Source organism: Aricia agestis, chromosome 3 (assembly GCF_905147365.1).
Source record: "Aricia agestis chromosome 3, ilAriAges1.1, whole genome shotgun sequence".
Taxonomy (NCBI): domain Eukaryota; kingdom Metazoa; phylum Arthropoda; class Insecta; order Lepidoptera; family Lycaenidae; genus Aricia; species Aricia agestis.
In genome coordinates, this window is record NC_056408.1 from 22,333,708 (window position 1) to 22,347,639 (window position 13,932).

A 13,932-nucleotide genomic window follows, 5' to 3' on the forward strand; every position below is an offset into this window, starting at 1 on the left:
TGATTAATTATTATATGATACTAATAATTCAATGAAGTTTTTGGCAGCTGTAGCTGATATTAAAATCTTTATTAAATTAAAGTTACGTAGGACCTCTATTCACGTTAAGAAGCCTTATAACTTTCTGTTGTATTTTTTTATTTAAAATTAGAGAATTGATGTTATATGAGAATATTTAATGAATTTATGAGAATATTATTTAAAATTTAATGAATTTATGAGAATATTTAAAGTACGCCCGCTCTATCACCACAATATGAGCTACCTATGGCTAGACCAGCTGATATTTTTGTCTCGACGTCACAAACTAATGATCCATTAATGTCAAAAATTCAATCAATTAATTTAATAATAATTTATTCACCTAATGCACTTTACAAAGATTAGGCAAATTTAGGCAGCTCATATTGTGGTGATAGAGCGGGCGCAGGGTAGAGTCAAGTATGCAAAATGTGACGATCGCATTCCGTGAATGGCTTTGAAGTCAGAAAACCATGCAGATTATGATTCTGAATCATCACTTTCATACTTTCAACATATTGCTCATTTTTTTACAAATATTGGCAATATTCAAAATCATCAATGCTTTTTAAGTTCAACCCCATTCCCAGATTGCGGTCCTCATATTTTGCAAACTCAATTCTAGCCAGCGCTTGCTCTATGATTTAAGAATCATCAGCGTGGCCGCGTCACACGTACTCTTGTAATATAATAACCTCCTGATAACCTGTTTGGCGGTCATTTTCATTGAGTTGCCAGCGGAAAAACTTGCCACATTCCGTGGGAAAACTCACGTACTTTATAGCGGGCTTACATTATTCCAACCCATCAATCCAGCGCTGCAGGATTGCTAACGTCAAACGGGCACTGGATGTTGGAATGCAATGGATCACTGGATTGTCAATAATGTAATTTACAACGTAGAACTAAAAAAAAAAACACAGCCGAACATATAACCTCCTCCTTTTTGAAAGTCGGTTAAAAACTATCAAATGCCACTGAATTCTTTTTGGACCTTTCCATAGGAATAGAGTTGCCTGTACCTTCTATAAGTAGGTATAGCGTAGAACCTAATAATAATCAAAAGGTACAGTGGCAGCATGATTGTAGATTACCCAATTCTTAAAATTAGTTACTTAATTAAAATAAATAATATTCTTAAACATAAAGAAGGGAAGTAAATTAAATACAGGTGGACTTTTAATTTTCATAGATAAGCAGAATAGCTGTTGTATTGATAACAATAAACTTCTTGAAGTTGTAGTTAAAGCGGTAAATGTAAAAAATGATAATTATGTTACAGGTTGATATTATTGGTCGTTCAAGTTTAAGAGGAAAATATTGACTGACGCTGGCAGACCGGTCAGTAGCACGGGTTTCCCGCGGAGTACGTACGTAGATGTAATCACACTGTAAATAACAATTTAGATCTACACAACATTAATATCTAGTCTTAGTTTGGTTAATGATGTCTGTGAACAAATAAAAAGTGAACATTTTGTGATCCCACAATGGTTTCGTTATTTGTGTTGTTAATAGGTAAGTTTTTATGTGTGTCTAATGAGAAATTAAATGTTTTCCTTATGATGTTTACTGAGAAACATCGATGTATGTTATCTTTTCGATTTAATTGTTATTATTGGTGTAATGTTAATCAATGTTACCAATTTAATTGTCGATTTCCTCAGTTTCATTGCTGCACTCAGAAGTCAGAGACAAATATTAATTAGTACTATTTTTTTTAATTTATTTATTTAATTCAGACATCTTGGCCCATATTATAAATACCTTATAGACTAACATACATACAATTATACTAAAAACTAATACTAACACTAAAACACTAAACACGTGTTGTCTGCGACGTGGGGCGCGACGTGTTCGGAAGTCGTTCTCGGAACCTCCTGTAGACGACTCCAATCGGCCAGAACTCCTCCTTCTCGAAGGTCGGTAGATGGTGCGTCGGGACTCTCACCACAAAGGAGCTAAAATTCACTTTGTGGCGGGACTCCAAGCGCTCGACCCTCAAGACGAAGTGGGTCTTGCTTCTGATGTAGTCCACGACCTGCTCGACCGTCGTGGACCAGTGCAGCCTGGACACGTACAGCGGCGTCGCGGGAGTCTCACGCCGCAACAGCTGCTCGGGTCCTTCCGGTGCGGTGCCGCGATGGTACTATGACGGTCGCAACTCCGTTGCGCCAAAATTAGTTTATCGCGCGGGAACCGTACATTTTTCCTGAATAAAAAGTATCCTATGTCTTTTCCCGGGACTCAAAGTATCTACATACCAAATTTCAGCAAAATCGGTTCAGCGGTTTGGGTGTGAAGAGGTAACAGACAGACAGACAGATACACTTCCGCGTTTATAATATTAGTATGGATTATTACTTAGCTATGATTAAATGATGATTTATATGAGTGTCATAGATAACAATGTGTGGAGCTGATGTCAAAATTTAACTATTATCAAAAACATCCCAAACTACGATTTATATCTAAAGAGAAATTAGAGTTAAACTTGATTTAAAGTTGTTTTATTTAAAAATATCACAGAATTTACGTCAATTGTCTCTGTAATAAGAGTAAAAACGATGAAAATTGAAACAAAATAGGACAAAGATAAGGCGCTTATTCGGAGTCGGTATGCTTACGTATGTAGAGAATTATTGAATTTCATTTACCGTAAGTACTAAGCACACTATTTTTAGTAGCTTAGCTTAGATACATATAATACTAATTAGCTTATCAACAGTTTAGTTCTTCAATATAGAAATAAAATTACATTTTCATGCACCCCCAGCTTCCGATTGTGGACCTCCAGTTTTGTTACGCACTATGCAGACCCCTGCCGAGTCTCCGGTAGACCACCAGATCCACCACTTTGACATCAATAGATCAGTAATCTAGATTGTAGACTATTAATCAAGGCTTCAAATACCGGTATTTTTCATAACGTTACTGCTTCAAGGGCATAGATAACGGTATGAAAATTTACCCGATACTAGAAATAACGGTAAAAATTGGAATTAATACCGGTAAATGTTATAACGGTAAATAGGATTTATAACGGTAAATATATGTTCTTTGATAACGTTACCTTTTTTAAAATAAGCTCTTAATTTAATCAGTCAGTTCAGTATGCAGTATGCACAAAATTAAACTAGACGTGTCTGGTGACCAGTAGGTATATATTATAGGAAAAATGACGTCTAATGAGAATGACATGGTCAGTAATTCAGTGCTCAGTATCTTTGTTCAAATATTACTAATTTATAAAAAAATAAAAATAAAAAATGTTTTATTTCTGAGTAAATTTGAATCAAATTTTTTCAGAATGTCTACCTGATGCCTACCACCGGTTCGGGAACTACCCCGGCGAGAAGAACCGGCGTAAGAAACTCGCACGGGTTCCACTTTTTACCAAAAAAGTGAGAGAAATTTTTTTTTTTTTAAATAAAGTTTACAATTTTGTAACTTAATATTATATACAATGTCAACATACATAATTGTAAGTCATAATATAATAATGTAGAAGTAGCCTTGCAAGAAGCCATCCTACTCCCAAGATGTGCCATCTTCTATGAAATCATTGACCTTATAATAAGCTTTGGCACACAAACGCTCTTTGACTACTTTTTTAAATTTATTAATGGAAAGATTTTGAACGTTTTCTGGGATTTTATTGTAAAGGCGTATACATTGACCTTTAAAAGATTTACTGACTTTACTAAGTCTGATCACTGGCATGTCCAGTTTGTGCTTATTTCTAGTATTTCTACAGTGAATGTCACTTTTAACTTTAAATTTATTTATATTTTTTCTAACATATATTACATTATCCAAAATGTATTGAGAAGCAACAGTTAGAATACCAATTTCTTTAAATTTATCTCTCAGAGATTCTAAAGCAGACATTTTATAAATAGAACGTATGGCTCGCTTCTGCAGCACAAATATTGTATTAATGTCGGCAGCGTTTCCCCATAAAAGGATTCCATATGACATCCTACTATGAAAATAACTAAAATATACTAATCGTGCCGTGTCTTCGTCAGAAATTTCTCTAATTTTTCTGACTGCATATGCTGCAGAACTGAGCCTACCTGCTAGATTAGCAATGTGAGGACCCCACTGTAATTTACTATCAAGTGTAATACCTAGGAATACAGTGTTATCTACCAAATTCATCTTCTCATCATTTAATAGCACATTGGTTTGGACTTGCCTAACATTGGGCAAAGTAAACTTTATACATTTAGTTTTACTAGAATTTAAAAGTAAGTTATTAACATTAAACCAATGTACTATTTTTGAGAGAGCACTGTTTACCTCGTCGTAGTTCGACTGTTGTCACTTCACTTTAAAAATAAGTGAAGTGTCATCAGCAAAAAGCAATATCTCATTATTATTATCCTTTACTAGATAAGGTAAGTCATTTATATAGATGAGAAAAAGAAATGGGCCTAAGATAGATCCCTGTGGGACACCTAATTCTATTTTGGTTCCATTGGACCTTTTACTATTTACCTCAACCCTTTGAGTCCTATTTTTAAGGTAAGAAGTCAAAAGGCTGAGAGCAGAGTCCTTTATGCCGTAGTGGCGCAGTTTCCTGATCAATGTAGCATGCTCAACACAATCGAAGGCTTTGGAGAGATCGCAAAACACACCTAAGGCATCCTGCGACTCCTCCCAAGCTTCAAAAATACTACAAAGAAGTCCTATACCAGCATCCGTTGTGGATCGACCCTTAGTAAATCCGTATTGGTTATCGTGCAGCAAATTATTTGAATTAAAATGCACTAGTAATTGTTTTAAAATAATTTTTTCAAATATTTTACTAAAGGTCGGTAGAATCGATATAGGCCTGAAATTAGTGGGATCCGATTTAGTCCCGGCTTTAAATAAAGGAACAATCTTGCTATGCTTCATCAAGTCAGGAAAAACACCATTTTTTATGCAGTTATTAAAAATCATTGCTAGATGAGGAGCTACGATATCAATTATTGATTTAATAATTTTTGTAGACATGCCCCAGAGATCTGCAGTATTTTTAATATTCAACAATTTAAAGGTATCAATAATATCTCTGGGGTTAATTTCTCTAAACTTAAAATTGACATCACACTCCTTTACATTGTCTCTGAGTAGCTTTTCGGCAGCTTCAGGTGAAGAATTTAAATTTTTAGTCGTTGAGACCGGAATGTCAGCAAAAAACTTTTCAAAGACCGTCGCAACTTCTTGATCATTAGTAATCTTTTTATTTTCAAAGTATAGTTCAAAATCAGAGCTGCGACAGGATACATTTCCAGTCTCACCAGCTATAACCTGCCATGTTGTTTTTATTTTATTTTGAGAGTGTTTAATTTTGTTTTTTATGAACAGGGCTTTAGCAGCTTTGCAAACTTTTCTAAAGGTTTTTGAGTAGTTTTTAACATATGCTTTAAATACTTCACTATTGTTAATACACCTTTCATCATATAGTTCATATAATCTTTTTCTACTAATTTTAATCCCCTTTGTTGCCCATTCAATAAATTTAGTTTTTTTATTACTGTTTCTAACTGTTTTAGAAGTAAATATTGAATTAAATTGAGTTCTTATCACCTTAAATAATTTATTAAAAGCTTCATCAGAGCTATGTGACCTATCCAATAAATGGATATTTGAATTTAATTTACTTCTAAATTGCTCAATACGTTTTGTGGTCACAGGAATAAACACAAGATTTTTCTTCGCGTCACTGTCACATTTCATATTAAAAGAAGCTATTTGTCCACAGTGATCAGAACTTAGCTTATTAATTATTTCTTTTTTTTATGGTTTGTTTAGTAAATTATTGTATTGCCAGCACGTGCGCCGTGCGCTGGCTGCCGGGCGGACTCTGTTGTTTTGCAGACGACGGGGCGGGGGCGCGGGGCGGGCTTTTTGTCCACGAAGGAATAAAGACCGCGTCTGCTCGTCGATGTCTGCAGCTGCCCTCGCCGCGTAGGTACACAAAGCACACGACGGGTGAAGGCAGTCAATGACGGACGTTCGTTCTAGTGGAGATAGAGAGAATAGAGCTAGCTGCCGCCTCGCGCCGCCGCGCCATCTGCGTTACTGCATGTAAACTGGTGTGTGTGATCCACGGCGGGCAGCCGCGGACATGTCGCGCCGCCAGAGCCCGCCGGGGACCTGCGGCGCGGTCTTTTTGCCCTTGGCGTGCGTTGGTAATACATATTGTAGGATTACCTTTGTGCTATCGTTCGCGGCGAAATGGACCGGTCTGCCCCGCCCCGTCGTCTTTTTTAAATTCATTGACTAAACAAATTGCAGCACCATCTTGACTTGTTAAGTCAAAGTATCTATATACAGTGTTTTGCTTTTTTCGGCCCATTTTTACTCCAAAACAATAACTATTATTTTTATTATTTCTCTATGCAACTCCTAAAAGTAGGTAAGCACAAATCTCACAAAAAAAAAACTGGTGCTCGGAAGTCGGAAGTTGGGCTGCAAGTGAGATTTGGTGCACAACGCATACCGCATACCTGATACCAGAAAATATCATTATATTTACCGTAATTTTTATAAGTAACGATATTTTTTGGTTATGTTACTAGATATCGATAAAAAAATACCGTTATCTGGCTACCATTATGAAAATACCGGTACGTAACGATATTTTTTCGGGTATTCGATAAGCCCTGCTAATAATTCAAGAAGGTCTAGGTAGGTATAGGTAGAAAGTCTAATTTCAATAAAGTTTACATCTGTAACTAAAATTAGATCTTGGATATATTATTGATAAGTAATAAAGCTCTGGGACATCCCCGGCCCCATTATCAAACGCTCTGCAAACTGGTATTTCCAAACAACGGACAGAGGTTGCTTTTTTCTGGCATTTGATTTCTGGCCTACTTTTAGCAAATACTATAAGATGACGATTTTTTGGGCCAAAATTGTTAATCGCGCGGGAACCGTAAAATTTTCCGGGATAAAAAGTATCCTATATCTTTTTCCGATACTCAAAATATCTCCATACCAAATTCCTTTGAGCATGAAGAGGTAACAGACAGACAGACACTCTTTAGAATTGGTAATAATATATAATATCAGTATGGAAGTAGGTATATTGACTCGATCAGACCGGTACAGGTATACCGTAAGAGCGCAGCCGGTTCACGGAGATGTTTGAAAGGATTAAACTGGTCGAAGTGACACAGATGGTAATAGAATGGAGCAAAGTGTATGTCATACTAAACTAAGTTTAGAATTAAATTTTGACCTGTTGCTTGGAAACACGAACTGCCGCACATTTAATGATGATTAAACTTTAATGTATAGTTTGACAGATAATGTATAATGTAATGTATTATGTCAAAATCTCCAATCAATTACAGAGTAATTAACTAATCTATACATCTATACATATAAATAAAATTGGAGTGTCTGTTTGTAATATTGAAAGAACCGTTTTTTACGAGTACTACATGCATACGAATGTATATACGCTACATACACCAAAACAACATTTTTTACAATTTTTGTCTGTATGTCTGTCTGTCTGTTTGTTCCGGCTAATCTCTGAAACGGCTGGAGCGATTTTGACGGGACTTTTTTTGGCAGATAGCTGACGTAGTAAGGAATAACTTAGGCTACTTTTTAACCGACTCCCAAAAAGGAGGAGGGTATATTTAAGTTTTTTTTTTATTTTTTCTCGGACAACTATGCCATTTCTGGACCGATTTTCAAAATTATTTTGTTGTTGTATGAGATATAGCCCGATTTTTCTTGACGCGGACGAAGTCGCGGGCAACAGCTAGTTACTAAATATTATTAATGATTTCTGAATTTCATCCTGATGAAGTTAGTATGGTAGAGAATTCATAGATCGGTCAATAAACGATATAATGTTACGAGCTAAAATTTCAAATAATCTGAACGTGGTTTTATGTTCCAGTTCCCGGCCTCACATACGGAAGCATATGGAGAGAAACATCAGGACTCTGCCGGTTTGTAGATCTTTCTGTACTTGACCTGTGGACGACTCATCATAATTATTTTTCATTCATTCATTCATATCAGCCTATAGTCGTCCACTGCTGGACATGGGCCTCTCTCAATGAACGCCGTTGACGAACGTTTAGTTGCAGGCCCATGTTGGATGCGAGTAGCAGGAGACCGGTCATCTTCGCGTTCATTGAGAGAGGCCTATGTCCATAATTATTTTGCTAGATTGAAAATATTTTTTATGTTAAAAAAAAACTATTTCTTAGGTAGAATCGTGAGGAATTTAATATAAAGACTAATCTACTTCTCAGATTCACGCTATACAATATCATAAAAATATAATCAGTCAAACATTTCCTGAACAGTTGAAAAGCAAACGCCGTGGGTCGTGAAACAATTTTTAGTATAGTACAAATAAATTTAGATTCAATAAACGAGATTCAAGTATAGTGAATCGTATACTAGATAAGGCTGGTAAGCATAATAATAATATTATTAATTTTTATGTATTGTCTAGCTACACGATTCCAATACACGCAACTCCTTTGCGCCAAAATTCGAATATTGCACGGGAACCGTACATTTCTTGGGAATAAAATGTATACTATGTCTTTTCTCGGGACTCAAAGCATCTCCATACCAAATTTCAGCAAAATCAGTTTAGCGGTTTGGCCGGTTTGGGCGTGAAGAGTTCACAGACCGGCAGACACACTTTCGCCCTTATTAGTATGGATTTCTAAACATAATATAGTGTGAACTGTGATCCCATTAGGTATTCAGTACTCGAGCTCTACTATATAATACTATATAATACTCTATGTTTGTGTCGTTGTCACACTCACCACCGCTCAGTTTTATAAAAATCTGGGGTTTCCCCTGATTCGGTATACTTAATTTGTTACTACGACGGTAAACAGCTACTCGAAACATTCAAATACGATCTCATTTTAATATTTCAATCATTAAATATTTGGTAATCATTTGCAAAGAGCTCACCATCTGTTGTTCAGGTGTTCAGTGACGAATTAGCCTTCAATCAAATTAAGCAATTGCCTACAATCAAATTAAGCAATTGCCTAGGGCATCACGTCTAAGGGGGCACCAGAAGAGTAAAGCTTTAAAGACCGATACTAGTGGAGATACGGATAGGGGGCGCCCGCGCCACAGGCATGGATTGCTTAGGGCATCAAGTAGTCTTAATCCGTCATTGCAGGTGTTCCATACCATGTTTGATGGCGGTCAATATTATTTTAAGCGTGATTGAATTCTTAACGAATTAAGAGGATGTAGAACTGAGTTACGTAAAAGTTTTTTTTTTTCAGAATAGATGAGTTTACGTGTTCTAACGGCGAATGCGTGAAGTTTGGGTTAACCTGCAACGGCGTCCCTGACTGCGCGGACAGCTCTGATGAAGACGTCTGCTCAGGAATTACGTAAGTTTTTTTGTAACCAACTTCCAAAAAACGAGGAGGTTATATGTTCGGCTGTGGATATTTTTTTAATGTAAAATTTTGAAAAAAAAAATGTAAAATTTGCATTCACGCAAGTCCAACATACTAAAATTCTTCAATAACCAAAGTTCTTCTCAACTTTACAGAAATACTAGCCTAGTCCAACCGCTAAGTCGGGAGAAGAGACAAACATCCAGCAGATGCAGGTATCGATTTATAACTATTACAAGCAAAGCTACTAGAGTCAATCATGGAGAGCTTAAAAGACACCAAAACAGACAAAGACACCTTCAAAACAAGCTTAGTGGGATTCGAAATAATTAAACCCGTTAGCGAATTTGCGAGACAAGCTTATGTTTTCCTCAAAACAAGTCAAATATTAAAGAAATTTAAGTGCAATCATAATTCGAACAATTTGATTTAATCAAATGGATCCTGTTTCGGCTAAATGGCCTGCTGGGCTCTAAAAATGTCGAAATAAATAGAACGTCGCTTTTATAAAAATTAACTCAATAATATCCTTCTGTATCAGAGAACAAATAATTTACAAAGGGATTCTGAGCCACAGCAGCCACTTTATGCCGTTATTTTCAGAAAAGGACAATGGGAGTGTCGCAGTGGCACGTGCATCAGCTTCGATGGCAAGTGCGACGGCGTCGTCGACTGCCCCGACGGCAGCGACGAGACCTTCGCGCTGTGTAGGAACAGCACGTGAGTGTCAATCCATCCATGTCTGTCCATCTATCTGTCTGTCTGTTGCCTCTTCATGCTCAAAACGCGGAACCGATTTTGCTAGGTAGGGAGATACTTTGAGTCCAGGGAAAGGACAGGATACTTTTTATCCCGAAAAAATGAACGGTTTCCGCGTAATACACGAATTTTGGCGCAACGGAGTTAACATACGTCATCGTCGGAAAAATCGAAGCACAGAGCGCTACTATACCTACAGTAAATAATTCGACTAAAATTGCACGAGTCGCATCAGGATATTGACTGAAAAGTTGTCAAACGTCGAACTAAACTATGCCTGCTGTCTCTGCTGGTGCTGCCCCTGGCGTGAACGTTTTATACGTGGGAGAGCCATGCTTCGGCACGAATGGGCTGGCTTGACCGGAGAAATACCACGTTCTCACAGAAAAAGAGTGAGTTTACCGGAGGCCCAATCCCCTACCCTATTCCCTTCCCTACCCTCCCCTATTCCCTTCCCTTCCCTTCCCTACCCTCCCCTATTACCATATTCCCTCTCAAAAGGCCGGCAACGCACCTGCAGCTCTTCTGATCCTGCGAGTGTCCATGGGCGACGGAAGTTGCTTTCCATCAGGTGACCCGTTTGCTCGTTTGCCCCCTTATTTTTATTTAAAAAAAAAGAACATTGCAGTAATAAGTATTATTCCATTTAGATCTATTCGGGCTGCTAAGATTGAGCATGAAGTATTAGAAGCAGCGTCATAGCCTGACCACCCATATTACTTTTAACAGTTCACCTAACGAAGGTATTGCTTGGGATTTTCAGTTGCCATGCCAACTGGTTCCGGTGCGCGTACGGCGCTTGCGTGGACGGCACGGCGCCGTGCAACGACGTGCAGGAGTGCGCCGACAACTCCGACGAGCTGCTGCCCAGGTGCCGGAACAGCACCAATGGGGCCTTGTAAGTGCTTATCTAGCCAATAGCTTAACATTCATTTATTCTTGCATTTTTCTTTAATCCCTAAAGAAAAAAGAGGGGTGTTAAAAGTTAAAGTTGTCTCTCTTGTGTGCGTCTCGGTCCGTGACATCGTAGCATGCAAATGGGTGGACTGATTTTGATGTAGTTTTTTTTATTTAAAAGCCTTATTTACGTGATCTATGCTGTTCTTAGCGATTTTAATAGATCATCGTCACCAGTCCACTGAGTACGAAAATTTTTAAAGTTTATTAAATTAATATATTTATGTACTCTATACCATAACCGATATAATCATTGATTGTAACTACTTCGAGTGAATTGTTCGTGGATCGGAAAAATACTGCCGTAATGTAGCAAAACATTTTCAGGGGTGTGTTCAACTGTGACAACGGTCAAATAATATCCACCGCGGACGCGTGCGACGGCGTCAAGACCTGCAGCGACGGATCCGACGAGACCCTCCGCGCCTGCGCCGACAACACCTGCCCCAGGTACCAGTTCCAGTGCGCGTACGGCGCCTGCGCCGACCAGGACGCCAACTGCAACGGTGTAAGTTTTATACAATATTTAGTTTATTTATTAAAATTAGTTCGACTATTAATGGCTCTCTTAAATGTAGAAAGAAGATTGCGCCGATGGATCCGATGAATCTGATGACCTCTGCAGACCGGGTCAAGTATCACTCACGACGACTACTACTACACAAGCGTAAGTATTTCAGGAGCTACATTACATTATTTCCAATTTTTTTAAGTTCCTACAACTGCCACGTGATATTTACAGACCTATCCAAGAAGGCAATTGCATTCTACCACCGTATCCTCTGCACGGGACGTACACTGTAGGAGGCAACACGAAGGCTCGACCGGGCGACGCGTACAGCTCGGTGCTGCTGAACTACTCCTGTTCCGCGGGCTACGGGCTGGACGTCGAAAACGGTCAGATGTATTGCCAAGAAGGAACCTGGTATGGTGGCGACTTTCCTAAATGCGTCCGTAAGTGCACTAATGATAACAATCCAACTTCCAAGATGGTAATATTTCTGGCGTGGCAAAATTTCTTTGATATACTTATTTTTTTTTTTCAGATCTGTGCCGATTGAATCAGCACGAAAGTGTTACGTACCGGTGCCTCATCAGCGGCTCCCGTGGTGAGGAAGGAACTAGGAACTGCAACCCCTACGAGCCGGTCGGGACTGTCGTGCGCGTGGAATGCAAGAAACCAAACTATTACTCTCCTGTGTCACTCACGTTAATGAGGTGTCTAGAAGGCGGATTCGACACGTATCCTATCTGTGCCCCAGGTGTGTTACGAGAAGGAGCTAATATAACGATTATCGTTTCGGATGTGGTTCAAATTTATGTCAATAAGTTTGCATTCGGTGGAGATCCAAACAAGCCTAACGCTAACGCTACGTCAGATAACATTTCCAACACTATTAGTGTTAACATTTCGCAAAGCTCGAGTTCTAGTTATATTCCAATCGTAATTAATATTGATAATAATAGGTACGTAAAAGAAGAAACATTTACTAACATTTCTCACAATCAAGTTGTACCAAATAGTAATAAAGTTGCCACTAATGTCACAGAAGAGCAAAGTACTGAAAGTGTTACAAATAACGAAATAACTAATTCTATTGATGAAGAATTTTGGAGAATTGGTAGTGTCAGTGAACACTGAAATAGTTATATATGAAGCCTTGTTTCGTTGCACTAACAATCATTATATAATAAATACTTTTAAATTATGCATGAGTATAATTTTAACCTGACCAAATATCGAAAATAATTTGATAATAATTGTTTTGGATAATGCTTTGTTAGAAAATGCTTTTTTGTTGCTTATATAAGACTTCTCTGCAATTTCTGACACATTTTCTACATAAGGTTAAGGGATGGTGATGGATTGAAAAGGTCACTAGAAATGATGTGACCTTTTCAACGTAACAAAATAATAATAATTATGTTCCAAACCCCGGGACCAGTTACAAAATTTAATACAAAGCATAATATTATGTTGGCGTTCATTGAGAGAGGCCTATGTCCAGCAGTGGACGACTATAGGCTGATATGATGATGATGATGATAATATTATAAGTGTTATGAAGCTTTTGTGACTTATGCCGTGATTTAAATCGTAGCAATTAGCCAAAAATAAAAGTAAAAACAAGAACTGTATACTTAGAATCAACATAACTGCCGATTGTTGGTCTTATATTATAATTTGGTCAATACTTAGCAGCCCACAAGTAACTTTTCAACTGTAAGATTTTATCGTTTATTGGTAAGCTCATAACAATTGTTTTCATTGTGATTATCATCAGGTTCATCATTTCTTCATTTTAAGCAAAAACTTATGAAATATCTATTATTGGCTAGTATAGTTTTGTTTTATTAGCCTATAATTTATTGATGTTTTTTTATGTTTATTAGGCCTAAGAAAAATGCTATTCCAGGAAAATTTGTTTTTATAGCATTATTTTTAATTTGACTTTTATAATTTCCAGAATGTGGTAGACTAACACCCAACGGCACAGAGCTGATCATAGATGGGGTTGACGCGCAAAGAGGCGAGATACCTTGGCACGTTGGGATATATCGCACCACAAAATCCTCCTACGAACAGATTTGCGGAGGCTCTCTCGTCTCGAATACCATTGTCATCTCAGGTACTCGGAACATGTTCACTACTATTCCTTTTCACTAGTTTTTACCCGACTACGGAGAAGCAAGGAGGGTTATGATTTTAACCTGTATGCTCATATGTTCCCTCGTAACTTTAAAAGTACTTATCCTATTTGGACAAATTAAATGAGGTGTCGTT

At 37.7% G+C, this 13,932-nt stretch overlaps 1 protein-coding gene across 1 annotated transcript in view; it reads left to right on the plus strand.

Moving 5' to 3' along the window:
* The first annotated feature begins 1,359 nt into the window (after nt 1–1,359).
* The window catches only part of LOC121725497, a 45,377-nt gene continuing 32,804 nt past the window's right edge, over nt 1,360–13,932 (plus strand). Inside the window, exons 1-11 of the mRNA XM_042112499.1 lie at nt 1,360–1,539; nt 7,940–7,991; nt 9,312–9,422; nt 9,587–9,646; nt 10,035–10,151; nt 10,954–11,088; nt 11,475–11,655; nt 11,726–11,814; nt 11,890–12,101; nt 12,194–12,409; nt 13,616–13,777. Coding sequence (XP_041968433.1) covers nt 1,512–1,539; nt 7,940–7,991; nt 9,312–9,422; nt 9,587–9,646; nt 10,035–10,151; nt 10,954–11,088; nt 11,475–11,655; nt 11,726–11,814; nt 11,890–12,101; nt 12,194–12,409; nt 13,616–13,777 — 1,363 coding nt within the window. The 5' untranslated portion in view covers nt 1,360–1,511. The remainder of the gene's footprint in view (nt 1,540–7,939; nt 7,992–9,311; nt 9,423–9,586; nt 9,647–10,034; nt 10,152–10,953; nt 11,089–11,474; nt 11,656–11,725; nt 11,815–11,889; nt 12,102–12,193; nt 12,410–13,615; nt 13,778–13,932) is intronic.